This window comes from Haliotis cracherodii, unplaced genomic scaffold, assembly GCF_022045235.1.
Source record: "Haliotis cracherodii isolate W230 unplaced genomic scaffold, xgHalCrac1.p SCAF_4, whole genome shotgun sequence".
Lineage (NCBI taxonomy): Eukaryota > Metazoa > Mollusca > Gastropoda > Lepetellida > Haliotidae > Haliotis > Haliotis cracherodii.
This window is the reverse complement of record NW_027266297.1, coordinates 59380657-59401397: the sequence shown is the minus strand read 5'-3', so window position 1 is coordinate 59401397 and position 20741 is coordinate 59380657. Positions and strand designations below refer to the sequence as shown.

At 40.2% G+C, this 20741-nt stretch overlaps 1 protein-coding gene across 1 annotated transcript in view; it reads left to right on the top strand.

Moving 5' to 3' along the window:
- LOC139478756 (post-GPI attachment to proteins factor 6-like) overlaps nt 1–17225 on the top strand; it is a 38837-nt gene extending 21612 nt beyond the window's left edge. Inside the window, exons 10-12 of the mRNA XM_071261369.1 lie at nt 1371–1634; nt 3048–3261; nt 17002–17225. Coding sequence (XP_071117470.1) covers nt 1371–1634; nt 3048–3261; nt 17002–17153 — 630 coding nt within the window. The 3' untranslated portion in view covers nt 17154–17225. The remainder of the gene's footprint in view (nt 1–1370; nt 1635–3047; nt 3262–17001) is intronic.
- The last annotated feature ends 3516 nt before the right edge of the window (nt 17226–20741 follow it).

Genomic DNA, 20741 nt, shown 5'->3' with positions numbered 1-20741 from the left:
TGCAGAGTTGTCACCCTTTAGTTGTTCCAGGATCTGCTGATTGGGAGTTCAACTCCCAGACTTGCCCAACAGTTGATGGTTTCACCAAGTTGGTTAATGTCAACCACCTCAATCACTTTGGGATTTTCAATCGCTGTGATATAGGTTTAGTACTGTTCTCTGGTTCTGTCATCTAAGGGATCATGAATTGCTGCTGTGCAGAGTTATTTCCCTTTCTCTTGCCAGAATCCACTGATTGTGGAATCTCAGCCTTGATTATGATCTTTGGTTTTGGCAGCACCTTTCCCAAGCTGTTGGGTTTTGCCAAAGCAGTGAACGTTTCAGATCTATTTCACTACAGTCTTTCCTCTGAGATCAAGCTGAAACGCCAACTTGTAACTCAGATACTGGGATACAAAGTGGCATGAAACTCAACCCTTGCTATAAATTTGTTTCCGTGCTAAGTTTGGCCACACTTTCCACAACAGCAAGATCTACATCCTGTGCATCATGAACTATGACCCACTCACTCACTCACTCACTCACTCACTCACTCTTGCACCCACTCACTCACTCACTCTTGCACCCACCCACACACTCTTGCACCCACCCACTCACTCACTCACTCTTGCACCCACTCACTCACGCACTCACTCACTCACTCTTGCAACCACTCACACACGTACCCACTCACTCACTCACTCACTCACTCTTGCACCCACCCACTGACTCTTGCACCCACCCACCCACCCACTCACTCACTCACTCACTCTTGCACCCACTCACTCACTCACTCACTCACTCTTGCACTCACTCAGTCACTCTTGCACCCACTCACTCACTCTTGCAACCACTCACTCACTCTTGCAACCACTCACTCACTCACTCACTCTTGCACCCACCCACCCACTCACTCACTCACTCACTCTTGCACCCACTCACTCACTCACTCACTCACTCTTGCACCCACTCACTCACTCTTGCAACCACTCATGCAACCACTCATGCACCCACTCACTCACTCACTCTTGCACCCACCCACTCACTCTTGCACCCACCCACCCACTCACTCACTCACTCACTCTTGCACCCACTCAAGCTGAAACGCCAACTTGTAACTCAGATACTGGGATACAAAGTGGCATGAAACTCAACCCTTGCTATAAATTTGTTTCCGTGCTAAGTTTGGCCACACTTTCCACAACAGCAAGATCTACATCCTGTGCATCATGAACTATGACCCACTCACTCACTCACTCACTCACTCACTCACTCACTCACTCACTCACTCACTCACTCACTCACTCACTCACTCACTCACTCACTCACTCACCCACCCACCCACCCACCCACTCACTCACTCACTCACTCACTCTTGTTTCTGTGTACAGTTCTACCACGCCTGTGACAGCAGCAAGATCTACATCCTGTGCATCATGAAGTACGACACCCTCAGCTACGCTGACTTCATGGGCTCCATCATGTCCTTCTGGATGACACTGATGGCGATGTCGCGCCTGCACCCACAGCTACGCTCGCTGCTGCACATGCTGGGAGTGCTCTGCATCTCTGTAATGATGGACTTCGACAGACACGGCCTGTGGGAGTCCGTACTTCCCATTGGTGGTGGCATTTTGATACTACTTATTTCATGGGTAAGATATGTTTGAATTGTATTGACTATGAAAGTGCCATGGAACTTTGGATGCTGCTGTCACAATATGCTACTCCTCTCTGGGGATTCCAGGTTGGAAGTAGTCCCCAGCAACTTATGCTTGTCATAAGTGTCACCAAATGGATCGTCCCGTGAAGATCCGGGGTAGAATAGGTCTTCAGCAACCCATGCTTGCTGTAAAAGGCTACTATGCTTGTCGTAAGAGGCGACTAACGGGATCATGTGGTCAGGCTCACTGACTTGGTTGATGCATGTCATCATATCCCAATTGCTTCAATCGATGCTCATGATGTCAATCACTGGATTGTCTGGTCCAGACTCGATTATTTACAGACCACCGTCATATAGCTGGAATATTGCTGAGTGTGGCGTTAAACAACAAACAACAACAAAATGGATCAGGTGGTCAGGCTGTGTGACTTGGTTGTTATGCTCACAATATAGATCACTGGATTGTCTGGTCCAGACTCTTATTTACAGGCAGTCGTCACATAGCTGGGATATTGCCGAGTGTGTCGTTGAACATACAACAAACGAACAAACAAACAAACATATGCTTCTGTATTCTAATCCTAGGCGTATCCCATGGGTTTTTTGGTATGTTTGTCATAGGAGGTGACTTGGTTGCGTGGATGTCTTGTACAAATGAAACAGTACTGTTGGAGAGCTAGGTCCTATTTTTGGCCTGATCAGAACAATATCAAAGTCACTTTTAAGAAATGTAAAGGTATGAAACTTTTCAATCTCATTAAAATCAGATCCTAGTTCTCGCTATTGCTAAACAAAGATCTGAGGACATCCCATTACGGGTCACGTCAGAACGACCTTGCGTGAATTTTGACTGACCAATGGAAGGACTGACAAGAAGTCGACTTTCTCATGCTTTACGGCACTGATTTCAAATTGGCTACAACGCTTCGAAACATATTTTGACAAATTCTCAACTAAAAATTTGAAACCTGAACAAAAGAACATTCTGGAATGGCAAATATGTGGTCTAGATTGTATGGATTCAGTCGTTAAACCCGTAACTATCGTTCGGAATACCCTGTGTTAAAGTTTTCGAGATTGCATGATTAGAAATTACATTCCGACTGTGACTTTCATGATGTGGTAAGCGACATTCTGATTGGTCAGATGAAAGGTCGTTCTGACGTGATCCCTCATGGGATGTCCTCAGATCTTTGTTTAGCCGTAGCGAGAACCAAGATCTGATTTTAATGAGATTGGAAACTCTTTTAATGATAAAAAATTGATTACAACCAAACATTAACTTTGTAATGATCATTGTTTTATTGCCAATATCCATAGCCTTCAGTAGAAGGTCAAGGTCACTGAGATAACATTATAGGGAGACAGTGGTCATGAACATTTTGCCTGTTTAATATTCCAGGCCAGAGTCTGGTTCAAGCGTCGAACCTGTTTTCCGTCCAAATGGCGGTACATCAAGTTCCTTCTCCCAGGGTTCCTGTTAGCCGGTGCTGGGCTGGTAGTGTTTTCCTTCTTCGAGACCCAGGAGAACTATATGTACACACACAGCGTGTGGCACATGCTGATGTCTCTCTCCATCCTCTTCCTGCTGCCGCCGCGGAGACCCGTGTCGAAAGGTATAGACCTCCCCCCGTCCAGCAATGGCTCCATAGTAGAACAGTTTCAAATAGACTACTAGGACTGGAAATGTGCTCTGTGAGGTTAGATACTCACACCCTGACATTATGAGATAGCCAGTTGGACCATCTTTTCCAAGGCAAGGGAATTAACTGAGTATGAAAGTCAAGTTACCACCCTTGCCGAACTAGGCTGGTATTATTGGGTTATACTTTGGCTGGACTAACGAGTCTATGCATAGTCCGATCAAAATCGCCAATGAAATCGAAATCCGGTTCGTAAACTGTCATGCAGATTTCGCTCGATTGCAGGATTTGCAAAGCATGTGCACAGCCAACCCGTTCTCAATAGATATTTTCCAAATCTTTTCATGTTTTTAATTAAGGTGCTGACATGATTTGATGCACTTTGCGATGTAAGACCTGTTTTATCACAATATGTATCTCTTGATTATCGGTCAGATTGTCTTGACTTGATGCCGCCATTTTGTTTGAAGCAAATGCAAGTGATACAAAGGGTGGAATCTGATTGGTCCATAGAAGAGGCTTAGAAGGGACATAACTTGTAATAGCCACTGGTGGCGCTATGATTGAGCCCAGGAATTCCAGCCTAGTTCCGCAAGGGTGGGAACTGAACTTTTAAAGTCAGTTAACTCTCTTGCCTCGGGAAGATGGTTGGGACTTGCCTCCCACATTAATAAAACATGACTTCGTATAATCATGCTAACTGATAAACTTCAAAATGATGTTAAACCCATCTATATGGAAACATGCAACCTGTAGTTTTTTGTCTTTCCATGAAGTTGCTTTAACCAACACATGGCTATCAGAATCATCATAATGTGGCTGTGGTTATATGATATCAACAGATGTATGAGTGAATGTTTTGGGCACAACGGGTTTGTGTTGCAAGCTACAGCAGGAGCCATGGGATAAATGACAATATTTGTCCTTTCGGAGTTTGACAATTCCATGTCCTAGTCAGTTTTCTTGAGCTTGAGATTCACTGGTTTGTAATCATTCACTTTTCTTTGTCCAAGCGAGGTTTCTAAAGGTTAGGCTTAAAAAAATTAAAGAATTGTTTCTCACACAATGACTTTTGAAAATATAGTGCTGGCGGGTGGTCCTTTTTTTTTTCTTCTTTTTTGGGGGGGATGGGGTGGGGTGGGGTTGTTCAAACTAGTATTTAACCAAATAAACAGTTGTTTTCCCTAAACCTGGGAAAGGGCCTCCCTATATAAATGTATTCCTTGATGGTTAAAGTACTGGAATACAGTATTTGACTACTGTTGGTCTTTGAATATTTAAGGATTTTTGTTTGTTTTTTAAAAATGGAAATAAAAATGAAACGTGATGATGCGGGCAGTGCCTGAGAACCAAGACTATTATTTTTTTAGCCTTATTAACATTATTATTGACATTAACTAAACAAAGTTCACTTATTATTCACAATTTTGTCTTCAAGAGAGTTAACTAGTGGTTATTATTCACATTTTTGCCTCCGAGAGAGTTAATGAGTGGTTATTATTCACATATTTGTCTTCAAGAGAGTTAACTAGTGGTTATTATTAACATTTTTGTCTCCGAGAGAGTTAATGAGTGGTTATTATTCACATATTTGTCTTCAAGAGAGTTAACTAGTGGTTATTATTCACATTTTTGTCTCCGAGAGAGTTAATGAATGGTTATTATTCACATATTTGTCTTCAAGAGAGTTAACTAGTGGTTATTATTAACATTTTTGTCTCCGAGAGAGTTAATGAGTGGTTATTATTCACATATTTGTCTTCAAGAGAGTTAACTAGTGGTTATTATTCACATTTTTGTCTCCGAGAGAGTTAATGAGTGGTTATTATTCACATATTTGTCTTCAAGAGAGTTAACTAGTGGTTATTATTCACATTTTTGTCTCTGAGAGAGTTAACTAGTGGTTATTATTAACATTTTTGTCTCCGAGAGAGTTAACTAGTGGTTACTATTCACATATTTGTCTTCAAGAGAGTTATCTAGTGGTTATAAGTCACATTTTTATCTCCGAGAGAGTTAACTAGTGGTTATTATTCACATTTTTATCTCCGAGAGAGTTAACTAGTGGTTATTATTCACATTTTTGTCGTCAAGAGAGTTAACTAGTGGTTTTTAGTCACATTTTTTTCTTGAAGAGAGTTAACTAATGGTTATTAGTCACATTTTTGTCTTCGAAAGAGTTAACTAGTAGTTATTATTCACATTTTTGTCTTTAAGAGAGTTAATGAGAGGTTATTATTCACATATTTGTCTTAAAGAGAGTTAACTAGTGGTTATTATTCACATTTTGTCTCCGAGAGAGTTAACTAGTAGTTACTATTCACATATTTGTCTTCAAGAGAGTTATCTAGTGGTTATAAGTCACATTTTTATCTCCGAGAGAGTTAACTAGTGGTTATTATTCACATTTTTGTCGTCAAGAGAGTTAACTAGTGGTTATTAGTCACATTTTTTTCTTGAAGAGAGTTAACTAATGGTTATTAGTCACATTTTTGTCTTCGAAAGAGTTAACTAGTAGTTATGATTCACATTTTTGTCTTTAAGAGAGTTAATGAGTGGTTATTATTCACATATTTGTCTTTAAGAGAGTTAATGAGTGGTTATTATTCACATATTTGTCTTTAAGAGAGTTAACTAGTAGTTAATATTCTCATTTATTGTCTTCAAGTGAGTTAACTAGTGGTTAACTAGGTTTCTTCAGCTCAAAACTGTAGGTCAGCATGATCAGGCAGCTTTTCTTACATCTTGCCAAATCTGCTGAATATCAATAATATAATATATATGCATATATATTCAGATCCACCTGTTCATTATCATTGACAGATTCTGTACAACCCCTTCATAGCATAAGAGAGCAAATGTATTTGGGCCATAATCATTTGACTTTCAATTTGTGAAAAGTCTTTGGACTGATAGAACGTATGGAATGAATATTCCTCTAGTCATGATGCTGCACAGTACTGCCATGAGTCCATCTGTATAAGTACCTCAAATGTAAGACTTCATTTTACCCTCTCTCAAACTTGACCCTCTTCCCAACTTCCAAAGTAAACACAGTAGCAATGGTAACATCCATCATAGTGATGTGGCTTGTACTCTGCTCTCTTTGATTTGCCCACTGGAATGTGACCATTGGATATCCACTGGAATATGACCATTGGATATCCACTGGAATACGGCCATTGGATATAACCACTGGAATATGACCATTGGATATAACCACTGGAATACGACCATTGGATATAACCACTGGAATATGACCATTGGATATAACCACTGGAATACGACCATTGGATATAACCACTGGAATATGACCATTGGATATAACCACTGGAATACGACCATTGGATATAACCACTGGAATGTGACCATTGGATATAACCACTGGAATACGACCATTAGATATAACCACTGGAATATGACCACTAGAATGTGACCATTGGATATAACCACTGGAATATGACCATTGGATATAACCACTGGAATATGACCATTGGATATAACCACTGGAATATGACCACTGGAATATGACCATTGGATATAAGCACTGGAATACGACCATTGGATATAACCACTGGAATATGACCATTGGATATAACCACTGGAATACGACCATTGGATATAACCACTGGAATATGACCACTGGAATGTGACCATTGTATATAACCACTGGAATATGACCATTGGATATAACCACTGGAATATGAACTTTGGATATAACCACTGGAATATGACCACTGGAATGTGACCATTGGATATAACCACTGGAATATGACCATTGGATATAACCACTGGAATATGACCTTTGGATATAACCACTGGAATATGACCACTGGAATATGACCATTGGATATAACCACTTGAATATGACCATTGGATATAACCACTGGAATATGACCATTGGATATAACCACTGGAATATGACCATTGGATATGACCACTGGAATATGACCACTGCATATAACCACTGGAATATGAGCATTGGATATAACCAAAGGAATATGACCATTGGATATAACCACTGGAGTATGACCACTGGAATATGATCACCGGAATATGACCACTGGAAAATGACCAATGGATATGATCACTGGAATATGACCAATGGATATAACCACTGGAATATGACCATTGAATATGACCATCGGGATATGACCACTGTAATATGCCCACATTCAGAAACCAATCATCATAGTAACAATTATTGAAGTGTTGAATGTGTTGGATATTGTTGCCATGGGAACATGTTCTTTGGTGGTTTGTGTCCTTTAGTAGGTAATATTATTGTATTACAAACACGTTGATTAATGGGTCCTCATCAGTGCAGATATGTATTATGTTTGTGATAGAAACATGTCCATCTTGATCATTTTGGCTGTGTCTGGATGAACATGTTTCACAGTATTATCTTTCATACAGTCAGCTCCACTGAGAGAGTAAAGTTGGATGTGTCAAGAGGTCCAAAATAGCCAGGTTTAAAAAATTCTAAACTTCTTCCTGATGTCGACTGACTATGTGTCATTTTCAAGACCTTGATATGTGTATAACACAATTAAACTTTGTAACATTCAAAGGGCATGGATAATCATGATAACAAGCATGTATGCTAAGTCCCTGTACTGTATTGACTGGGTTGCTTACTACAACCTAGTGGTATCAGTGAGATAAGAGGTAGACTCACCCTCTCCTGTTGTATACATACAGTGAAGTGGAGACCTAGACTCACCCTCCCCTGTTGTGAACATACAGTGAAGTGGAGACCTAGACTCACCCTCCCCTGTTGTGAACATACAGTGAAGTGGAGACCTAGACTCACCCTCCCCTGTTGTGAACATACAGTGAAGTGGAGACCTAGACTCACCCTCCCCTGTTGTATACATACAGTGAAGTGGTGACCTAGACTCACCCTCCCCTGTTGTGAACATACAGTGAAGTGGAGACCTAGACTCACCCTCCCCTGTTGTATACATACAGTGAAGTGGAGACCTAGACTCACCCTCCCCTGTTGTGAACATACAGTGAAGTGGAGACCTAGACTCACCCTCCCCTGTTGTGAACATACAGTGAAGTGGAGACCTAGACTCACCCTCCCCTGTTGTGAACATACAGTGAAGTGGAGACCTAGACTCACCCTCCCCTGTTGTATACATACAGTGAAGTGGAGACCTAGACTCACCCTCCCCTGTTGTGAACATACAGTGAAGTGGAGACCTAGACTCACCCTCCCCTGTTGTATACATACAGTGAAGTGGAGACCTATACTCACCCTCCCCTGTTGTGAACATACAGTGAAGTGGAGACCTAGACTCACCCTCCCCTGTTGTATACATACAGTGAAGTGGAGACCTAGACTCACCCTCCCCTGTTGTAAACATACAGTTCAATATCTTGCAGTCACATTCTGTATGTCATTCATAGTATATTATTCATCGGACACATCTCTCTGTTCTGTATTGAACAATTTTCATTTTAATGTACTGATCATGTTTAAACTATGTCCTAATTTTAGCAGATGAAATGACTTTATATTTAACATTGTAGAACCCTTTATCATGTTTCTATATTTTTATAAAGTTTACATACTCTTATTTTAACTGAACTCTTTGTTTTACATGTTTGATAAACATACATGATTGATTCTTAAATTTGAATTTTTTGTCAATATTTTAAACATTTTACCTTTCTTGCAAACATTTTCAGATTTTGTCTGACACAAGCAACGTATCGCATGTTCTATTGGCAGTCATGTCCTGGTTTTTCTGCATAATCAGTAGTTTCTCAGTTAAACTCCGTCCTTTTCATCAGTGGCATAAATACTTACATATGAAAATGCAAATTACGGTTTTAGAAATATCCTTTTCGAATATATTTTTGTTATCTGTACATGTGTCACCTGTTGATTGAGTTGCTGTTTCATGGTACTTGCTGTCATGGTCATGGTACTTGCTGTCATGGTCATGGTACTTGCTGTCATGGTCATGGTACTTGCTGTCATGGTCATGGTACTTGCTGTCATTATTATCACAATATCAAACGTGACAGGGAGCTGAGCAGGCAACTAAGATGGCTTTGTGATGCTGGGGCCAGGTTGTGGGAGGTCCAATACCTTGTTCTCTGAACTGATCTGAGCTCTACATAGAGGGGTCTACAGTATCAGGATATCTTAATATACTGTAAATCTTGAAATTAACGCGAGCGTTAATCAAATGCGAAAAATGTAAGTGGTCTTTGGTCGTAATTAACTTTGCATTTATGTCTCAAAAATGACTATCAGCAATAAGACGGCTTCACTGCACACTTTAGATAACAGAAATATTCTTGAATATATACACAAACACGGTTTATTTTCGATTGATCAGTGTACACAAGATTTATTTATTCGTTCATAATACGCACTCAAGTGTTATTTGCACCATTGATTATGGGCATTTAAATTCTTGAAAATATATCTGTCGTGTATAATACACACAGACTTTTTTTGGTATCATATTAGGCTGTCAGCATAAACCACAATATTAACTCTGTTGTTTTTTTTCTTACCAAAACTATATTCTAATAAGAGCCCCCTTTTTATAATTTTGAGAGCCCCCTGGGCGCTTATTACGTCGAATAAGGTTGCTATATATGAACCAGGCTGATTCATTAAAATTTATTAATTTATTTCTGCCTCATTTTCCATCTTTACCGTAGTACTCTTAATACGTGTAAACAATTCTGTGGCAGGTAATCACTGATTTAGTATCATTTTTATAAATTTGTATGGGTAAAGTATCAACGTTGAAAAGCTGTTGCAATATACATTGAAATCTCTAACTCTAAAACTGTCATATGTCAATGTTTAATGTAGGAGGCCTCTGTTTATTATACCCCGGACATAAACGGGAGGGGGTATATAGTTATGCCAAGGAATTCTGTCCGTCCATCCAACATTGTTTTGTGCAACCTATAATTTGAAAACTACTTTATAGATTCTTTTCGAACTTGGTTAACACTTTCTATACCAGGGGGCACGGGTGGCCTAGTCGTCTAAGGCGCCGCGATTCTTTTTGCAGAGTTGCGTCCCTTGGGCACGCCAGAAACCTATGATTGTGGGTTCGAATTTCCGATTCACCCCGATTATGTTTCTAGGTTTGTCAGCACCATACCCGTGCTCGTGGGTTTCACTGAAGTGGTAAACGTCTGAGACCTGCATCACTTCGGGCTTTCCTCCCACATTAAACTGACACGCCCTGATATAACTGGAATACTGTTAAAAGCGGCGTTAAACCAAACTCACTCACTCACTTTCTATACCAATAGGAGAACTGCAGTGTAAGTTTGATTTCACTATTTGGTTTTTTTTTTAAAAATACTATTTTTTTTACTTAGAATTTTTTTACTTAAACATTTGCGCGGGCTACAACTTGAAAACTACTGCATGGATTCTTTTTACATTTAGCAAGCAGTTTCCATACTAATAGAAGAGGTGCAGTGCAAAATTTGATGTTTCTGAGAAAGTATGGTTTTGTTTATGTTTTTAGTTTGTATTTTACTTCAACATTTGTGCAAACTCTAACTTGAAAACTACTTCATGGATTCTTTTCCAATTGAGGGTACAGTTTCTATACTAATAAGGGGCGGTCGGGTAGCCTAGTGGTTAAAGCGTTCGCTCGTCACGCCGAAGACCCGGGTTCGATTACCGACATGGGTACAATGTGTGAAGCCCATTTCTGGTGTCCCCCCGCCGTGATATTGCTGGAATATTGCTAAAAGCGGCGTAAAACCATACTCACTCACTCACTATACTAATAAGAGGGGTGCAGTGCAAAGTGGGATTTTGATAAGTGGATTTTCTGAGAAAATATTGCTTTTTCCTGTTTTGAAGTTAGAATATGTTGGAGTCGAAGTCGGGGTATAAGTGACATTTACACTTTTAGCCTTGTCTTTAAATAGTGTCCTAACTTTTTTGTCAGATAACAAATTACTTCCTTCAATTTTGTGACGTTTTCCAACTCCTAACTATAAATCTTCACTTCTAAAAGTTATTTTTAAACAGAAAAGCTAAAATCATCATCAGAGTTGTGGAACACCATCCTATCAAGGAGTGATACGAACTGACACAGTCTTCCCTGCATTTCATCCATTACTTGTATAGTAAGGAAGGCAATGCTGTGAATGTTTAGAGTAAATATATGACAATTGGACCAGCTTGAAATCCCTGAAAACTTGTTGATGTCAGATGGAAAATCTGAAGACTGTTAACACATGAACCAGCTCAAACCTTGGTCTCGTACAATGTACTAGCAGTAGAAACATGTTCAAGTTAACTACATTTACAAAGATCCGATGTTTGACTTGTAGATAACTTGTCTTTTTTATGATGATGTGAAATGATTTTTACCTTCATGTAGATATATTTTACATTTCACATTGATCTGCTTGTTTTGGATGTCTCTGCTAGACGTTGTTGTTGTTGTTGTTGTTGTTGTTGTTGTAGTTGTATTAAGTGTTTAAGAGGTCGCCTTCTGCCTAAGCAATTTCGGCTGACCTGTCCCTCTTTGGGACTCCTGTGTGTGAGAAGGGTACACATATCTATTGTGAGTTTGGTGTTCACATAATTTCTGTTTTTGCATTGATATGATTATTTTCGTATATTGATATAATTTCAATTTTATCCTTGGTTGCTCTGGTTGTTCGAGTAGCTGTCCATCTCTCAGACATAGAGTTAGTTTTGCCTTCGCTAGTGCATCTCTTGGCTTTAGGAGATCTATGACAGATTGCGGATCAAACTGCAATTCTGCTAGACTTGTGCTATATAGTGAATTATACTTCATGCATATTAGTGTGTGAATTGCTCTCATATTGGGACAGGGGATGTTAGACTAGTCATGTGAATCAATTGACATGTACTTTACAGCGCTCCGCTGTATCATAGTCAGGAATCAGCCAGCAAATTCGACCTTGACAAACTTAGAAAATGTCAAGTTTTTTTAAGACTAGTCAATGTCAAGTTTTTTTAAAAATAGTCAGTGTCGAATTTTTTAAGACTAGTCATGAGGACGGTGTAGACCTTATTTCACTAGTCCTTGGTGTTTGTAGATAGTCCTGTTTGAACAAAGCAAAACTGTTTTCTATGTTTATATTACTGTCAGTTTTATCAATTTCAATTTCAATTTCTCATCTTCTCAATTGCCCATGTTCAATGTTACCTGCCCATCTTCAACGTTACCTGCCCACATTCAGCATTAATATTGAAAAATTGCAAAAATAAGAGACAAATCGCATCATGATCCTGTTGAAATGATGCAAAAAATTACTTGAAATTCTACAAGGAGTTATAATATGTCTGAATATGATAGTAGTCTTTAAATTATCTGCCAGACAGTCGGGCAGGTGGAGGAACACTTCCCGACAAAAATGTTACCAACCACGGGCAGGTGGGCAGACAGTTATTTCGGACACTGATCTGGATCTTGTTACATTGTAGACTTTATTGAAGTGAATCAAATTCATAGATTGGCTGTGCTTTGATAGGTGAAAATCAACTTTATAATATATATATGTTTTTAGATAAAAGTTGAGAACTTCCACAACGGTTTGATCATTATCTACAGGGGTAATAATATATTTTTTTACATGTTTTACCCTGAATGAATATTACCCGTATCAACATGAAGTATGTTGTACTTGACTAAGGCTGACAGGAAGTCACAGTAACCATGGCAACAGACTGGCCTGGATTATACTACTAGTGACTCACTGCATCTGATCCTGCTCTGTATCTGCCTGGGATGAGATGCTAGCAAGGAAGTGGGTTGTAGACAGGAGGAAGTTGCTCATGAGCTCAACGACTGAACAAATCACACATCTTCACAGCATGTGCTTGATGAACTGTGTAGCAGGCCTTCACCGAGGGAAGTGTTCAGGGCAAAGTCCTGCTTGCTTGCCTTAGTTTCTGTCTCGCGTCCCACTTCTTGTGCATTTTGATACTTTCTCAATATATTATGTAGTTTTGATGTGACAGTCTGTGTGGTTTTTCTGTAAGTAAAAACAGGCCCCAGAGTGTTTTTAGCTCCAGAAGTTTAATCTCAGGCTCCTCTGATTAATTTTTTGGCAAGATTACAACAGGACCTCTGTGGCTGCATCTTTTTTTCTTTCATTTTAAAAAACAATAAACGTTATTATTTGTATTATTTTTACAATGATTGCAATAGTTTCGTCTCCTATGCTTTCTTGGCCCTTCTGGGTGTTGAGGTCCTTTTGATAATGAGGTCACCTTGTTATCAAGATGGCTGGTTAAATGAGGTCACCTGGGTACAAGGTGGCTGGTTAACAAGGTCACCTGGGTATCAAGGTGGCTGGTTAACAAGGTCACCTTTTTATCAAGGTGGCTGGTTAACAAGGTCACCTGGGTATCAAGGTGGCTGGTTAAATGAGGTCACTTGGGTGTCAAGGTGGCTGGTTATCGAGGTCACCTGGGTATCAAGGTGGCTGGTTAAATGAGGTCACGTTGGTATCAAGGTGGCTGGTTAAATGAGGTCACCTGGGTATCAAGGTGGCTGGTGAACAAGGTCACCTGGATATCAAGGTGGCTGGTTAACATGGTCACCTGGGTATCAAGGTGGCTGGTTAACAAGGTCACCTGGGTATCAAGATGGCTGGTTAACGAGGTCACCTGGGTATCAAGGTGGCTGGTTAACGAGGTCACCTGGGTATCAAGGTGGCTAGTATTGAAGTAACCTGGACATCATGACGTTATTGGCCTCGAGTTGCCTGATAAAACTGGTCAAAATCTATCAACAATATATCTGTTTCACTTTTGGACAATTACTGTAGTTAACAAAATAACGACTTCTTCGAAACTTCAAAATGTCAAAATTCCCATTTGCAGGGATGAGGATGTTCCTCAGATCTGCGAATTTTAGTGACCACATATTTGCTACAATCTGATGGCTTCCCCCATAATCACAACCAAGTTATGGACTTTGCTCCATTGCCAATAAGCTTCAGCTGAATCCCTGCATTTGATTCCTTGACTGGGATTTTCGAGAATAATGAATGGTCCCTGCTTCCAAGGACATGGTTGATGGTGGTGGATTGATGCTGTGCATCATGGCCATATTGTTACAATGTTTTGGTTAGATCACAATAATCATTGTATGACTGTTAACAGTCAAATGTTTTCTAGCATGGCATGTTTCATATGTAATTAAACATACCCAATGTGTCAAGGTGGCTGGTTAAATGAGGTCACCTGGGTATCAAGGTGGCTGGTTAAATGAGGTCACCTGGGTATCAAGGTGGCTGGTTAAATGAGGTTACCTTGTTATCAAGGTGGCTGGTTAACGAGGTCACCTGGGTATCAAGGTGGCTGGTTACCAAGGTCACCTGGGTATCAAGGTGGCTGGTTAACGAGATCACCTGGGTATCAAGGTGGCTGGTTAAATGAGGTCACCCTGTTATCAAGGTGGCTGGTTAACGAGGTCACCTAGGTATCAAGGTGGCTGGTTAACAAGGTCACCTGGGTATCAAGGTGGCTGGTTAAATGAGGTCACCTGGGTATCAAGGTGGCTGGTTAACGAGGTCACCTGGGTATCAAGGTGGCTGGTTAAATGAGGTCACCTTGTTATCAAGGTGGCTAGTTAAATGAGGTCACCTGGGTATCAAGGTGGCTGGTTAAATGAGGTCACCTGGGTATCAAGGTGGCTGGTTAACGAGGTCACCTGGGTATCAAGGTGGCTGGTTATCGAGGTCACCTGGGTATCAAGGTGGGTGGTTAACGAGGTCACCAGGGTATCAAGGTGGCTGGTTAAATGAGGTCACCTGGGTATCAAGGTGGCTGGTTAACAAGGTCACCTGGGTATCAAGGTGGGTGGTTAAGGAGGTCACCTGGGTATCAAGGTGGCTGGTTAACGAGGTCACCAGGGTATCACTTGGGTAAACATACCCAATGTGTCCAATAGTAAAAATCTAGCTTTAGTTAGACCCACATATCAAGCCATTGTTGTCATGTAGGCGTATTTTGCCATGCGATATAGTCACTTAATGTTCTACACAAGTTGCTCACCGAATGTATTCAATGTTGTATTGATTGGTAGGAAATTATAGATTATATACCATATTATATATGTGTCAAACAATGAATGATTTCATAAACTTTCATTAATCATTAATAATGGCCCACCATTTCAGTGTGTTGTACAAATGCTGAATTTTACACAGTGATTTCGTTGCTCCAAAGACTTATTGTCAGCTGTGATTGTTTTGAATGGTATTTGATAATCATTTGCATAATTTTTACACAAATCGGTTGATCTCATCAACATTTATCATGATTTTAATATCAACATAATCAGTAATTCATGTTGTCACTCATAGTGATTACATTGCCATTGGGGCTGGGACGATACACCAACTATACGATCCGATATGTATCACGATCCGATATGTATCACGATGCTTTGTATGTGCTCTTATCTGTGGTGTGTAAGCCGTCTTTTTCATAGACAGGATGGCCAATACAGCTGCCAGTGTCAAGTATGACGCAACGGATGAAAATATTTACTTTTTCAATGCTAATTTTCACTACTTATTAGTGTTCAGTGTAACAGCCATTAAAGTAAACATTTAAGGTATGAATCGATATTTTTTACTTAGTGTGCGACTGTGATCGATTCTTGTTCGGGAAGTAAAATATCGCGATCCACGGATGCATCGGTGTATTGTCCCACCACTTATTGCCATCATTAATGGTTGCCATGGCATCAGTATTAAATGTTCTAATGTGTAATTGATATGCAATCAGCCAAAGATGTTATGTATGACTTATGAAATTTGTTTCATATATGATTGTTACATTTTATAAATTTTGTCAAATTGTGCTGATTAAAGTGCCAAAGTCAACCAAAATGAAAACATGTTGTTGTCTTTTTAAGTGCAGTTTATCATCAAAATACTGATTACCTTTACGATAAAATATCAAATCTTATTTTTTGATGATTACAGTATCAAGGCATAAATGAGTAGAAAGTATTAATAGTCTACCATGCTATCCAGCATATAATATATAAAGAATGAAAGATTAATACAGTATTTTCATTGAATAATTTGATAACTCTAGGCCCCGTTCCACAGAATGATCTTAACGCTCTATAGGTGATCGTAAGTCCCATAGTTTAACATAGGCTTACAACAGTCGTAGCTAAGGTGATCGTAAGTTCCATAGTTTAACATAGGCTTAAGACAGTCGTAGCGCTAAGATGATCGTAAGTTCCATAGTTTGACATAAGCTTACGACAGTCGTAGCTAAGGTGATCATAAGTTCCATAGTTTAACATAGGCTTAAGACAGTCGTAACGCTAAGGTGATCGTAAGTTCCATAGTTTAACATAGGCTTAAGACAGTCGTAACACTAAGGTGATCGTAAGTTCCATAGTTTAACATAGGATTAAGACAGTCGTAGCGCTAAGGTGATCGTAAGTTCCATAGTTTAACATAGGCTTAAGACAGTCGTATCCCCTCAGGCGATCGTAAGTTCCATAGTTTAACATAGGATTAAGACAGTCGTAGCGCTAAGGTTATTGTAAGTCCCATAGTTTAACATAAGCTTACGACAGTCAAGCTCTGAGACAATGATAAGATTTGTCATTTATCGAATTTGTAATCTGGTAGTGATGATTAGTGCACTGTTGTCAATGTTGTAAATTACAGAGCATGGTGTGGCTTCCATTTCAGAATATGAGTCCTTCAGTCTCGACGATGGATTGGGACAAATAGTGAGTCGAGAATTGTCTGCCAATATGGCCGATCCAGGAGCAATCAACACAAGTGAATCTCCACAACACCTGGCAAGCAGAAGCGGGTCTCTAGACCATCTTGTCCTGTAGGTAGCCTAGAGACTGGCTGAAGGGGGTGACTAGCTACAAGGGAGTCTTTAGACTAGAAAGGGTATGATAGCTGGAGGGGTTGGGCAGTCTAGAGGGGGATGGAGTAGCTGGAGGGGTGAAGTTACTAGAAGGGGTAGGGTAGCCATAGGGGTCGGGGTAGGGGGAGCCATGGTTGGTGGGATGGGTGTCCTGGAGAGGTGGGGTGGCGTAGCTGCAGGGGTGTAGCCAAGTTCATGCCTAGGGGTAAGAGGTCGGATGGGTGACTAGAGGTGGATGGGGTAGCCTGAGGGGGTGGGTAACTAGGGATGGTCGGGTTACTAGAAGTGGTAGGGTAGCCCGAGGGGGTGAAGTTACTAGAAGAGGTGATTCTCCACATAGAAAGCGCATTTGAACCAATTCTTGTCATCCACTAGCTCACTGACAAGTATACACATATATTCTTAACTGCAGAGGGGATATTAGTAGGATCTTTGATACTGATGCTGCATATGTTTAATCTCAGGTATCTAAATGGGCTCTCACACTTTGCAGAGTTACGTCCCGAGTATGGATCTGAGCTGACTCGGGGTACTCGTATGGAGCTCGTAGCGAGGTCATACTAAACTCAGGGTAACTCGGGATACCTTGTACTGATCTACAAGAGCTTTGGCTACCAATTTTGGTAGTACTAACATATCGGCCACAGCTCCTCACATATAGCCTTATCTTAACTGGGTGTATCAATACTGATGCTACATTTGTTTAACCTCTTGTATCTGAGAGGTGCTGAAACTCTTGCTATAAGAGAAGAAATACAAACATAACAGCTAGAGGTTCACATGAATTAACAGTCTCACAATTTGTACAAAACATTTATGCTAACATTTATGATGCCAAAATGAATCTTTTTCCTATTATCAACCTGTTAGGTAGTAAATTGTATTGACAAGCCTCTGTTTGGGGTAGGGCCTCCGTGGTATAGTGTCTACCTGGAGAGCGGAAGGTCAGTGGTTTGATGTCCTGGCCACCTCCATGGTGTACTGGATAGAGCGTCTGCCTGGAGAGCAGGTCGGTGGTTTGATCTCCTGGCCGCCTCAATGGTGTACTGGATAGAGTGTCTGCCTGGAGAGCAGGTCGGTGGTTTGATCTCCTAGCCGCCTCCATGATGTAGTGGATAGAGCGTCTGCCTGGAGAGCAGGTCGGTGGTTTGATCTCAATGGTGTAGTGTATAGAGTGTCTGCCTGGAGAGCGGAAGGTCGGTGGTTTGATCTCCTGGCCGCCTCCATGATGTAGTGGATAGAGGGTCTATCTGGAGTGCAGAAGGTCAGTGGTGCAATCACCTGACTGCCTCTGTGGTGTTGTGGATAGGTCAGTGGATCTATCCCCTGGGTTGCGTCATAACAAAAGACAAGAAAAGATGGTACTTGTTGTTTCCCTGCCTGGCACTCTGCATAAGGGGGATAATCAAGGACTGGTCGGCTCAGAGTCAGCATACTGTGTCTGAGTGGGGTATATCCACTTACTGCATGGTATCTCAGTGGGCTAGCACTATAAAACCAGCATGAGTTTTAACCAATACAAACAGCCATGCACACACACACACACACACACATACACACACACACACACACACACACACAAACACACACACACCACAAACACGCACACATGCATGTCGCAATTTAAGCCCAATAATCTTGAACGCGACGTTAAACCCCATTTCACTTTAGCTCTATGTATATGTATTTGTCATATCAGACCTATTGATACAATAAAATTGTATGTTTTCACTTTCATCACTCACAGACAGCATTAAGGTATTGTGAGTAAACCGCTAGAGTTATTTTCTTTGAGACAGTGGTTGGCTGAGAGCCATAGCTTGAGATGTGTTTGTGAATCGTGTTTCTGCTTGTACTTGAAAAGTACCTTTTTGTACCTTCCTGCTCCTGTTCATGCAGGCTTTTCATTAACATAATCAAGCGTTCAAATGTGTAAATAATTTTGATTAACTTAAAATCTTTTTTTACTGTCATCAGCAGTAGAAACTAACAGTTTTCGTCCACTAGTCCTTATAATGATAACATATAGCAAAACCCTTAAAAAGGGCAAATTTCTACTAGTCCTTATGATACCTTAACCATTGGGCAGTTTGGCAAGGACTACAGGACCAGTGCCAATTTCTAACCCTGGTCATTGTCCAATTTTTGGTCAATTGTATTTGACTATCTTATTATTCGCTTCAATGATCAAAGATGGGTGGTTCTTCACTGGTATTTAATGAGGGGTTTGCCCAGGAGTCCACGTGCCCTTTGCCAACAAAATTTGGAAAATGTTTATTCAAAATTTGGAATTTGTTTGAAAGTTCTTTTTTTAAATTCATAAATAGTTTATTATTTCATTCAATGCAAAAATGTAAAACTAAACATTATAGTCTCTTCTGGCTTAGTGGTCCTGTGGAATACAAGTCACCTTGGAAAAGCCATAACATTAGTTATTAATTCAATAACATAATATAAGTTGCAGCTGGATTACTCGGGGTACTGGTGGTTTTATGTGTCCGTCGTCAGGTTTGATAAAACCTAGCATGGGTTGCATAAAACCCCATGTATCCTGAGTGATCCTGCTACAACGAATTTATCTTACCGACATGTTTAAATATGATATTGTAAAATAATTCAAATAAATTCCAAATTGATAGAAAGCAGTTTAGCTTGCTCTATGTCACATGACATCCATGGACTCGGAAAAAGCGTGCGTCTTTTTGCTTTGAAGCTTCCTGCTACAACGAATTTATCTTACCGACATGTTTAAATATGACATTGTAAAATAATTCAAATAAATTCCAAATTGATAGAAAGCAGTTTAGCTTGCTCTATGTCACATGACAACCATGGACTCGGTCTTTTTGCTTTGAAGCTCAGAAATACATGTGCAGCTGGTAGTGCTTGTGTTGTGGTATAAAAGATTTATTACCCCGCTGAGAAATTTATTACCCTCCAAGGCGGGTGACACAGTATGTTATCAAGATCATGTGGACCAATCAGATCTCATCTCCCTGACGTGGAGGTATGATAACATTTCTGCTGACAATTGCATCAGATTTGGGGCCCAAATATCTGCCTCTGTGCAGGTGTAGATACATCACTGTTAATATGGTATGGTTAGCAAATGAATGACCTTTTGAAACAGACCCTACAAAACAGACTGAGCATAATACCATATGTATCGCATTTTCACTTAGAAACGAGAAACCATGAAAATGTTTTTTACAATAGTTAAATGTTTAGCATGTTTATTTACCTTGTTTAAATATCCAGTCACTTTACAATGTTACGTAAGGTATTATCATTTCATGTTTTTTTATGTTCCAATCTCTGTGAAGAAATGCTTATTACCTGACAGTGGCAGGTGTTATCTCTATATAGGATAAATCTGTTATCTCTTTTCCCTGTGGGGGGCACAGGTGGGTGAGTTGTCTAAGGAACTGCAGTTAACTGTGCAGAGTTGCCTCCCTTGGGCACACCAGGAACTTCTGATTGTGGGTTCGATTATTGGTTCACCCTGATTATGTTTCAAGGTTCCCTGTGCTCGTGGGTTTACCAATATGGT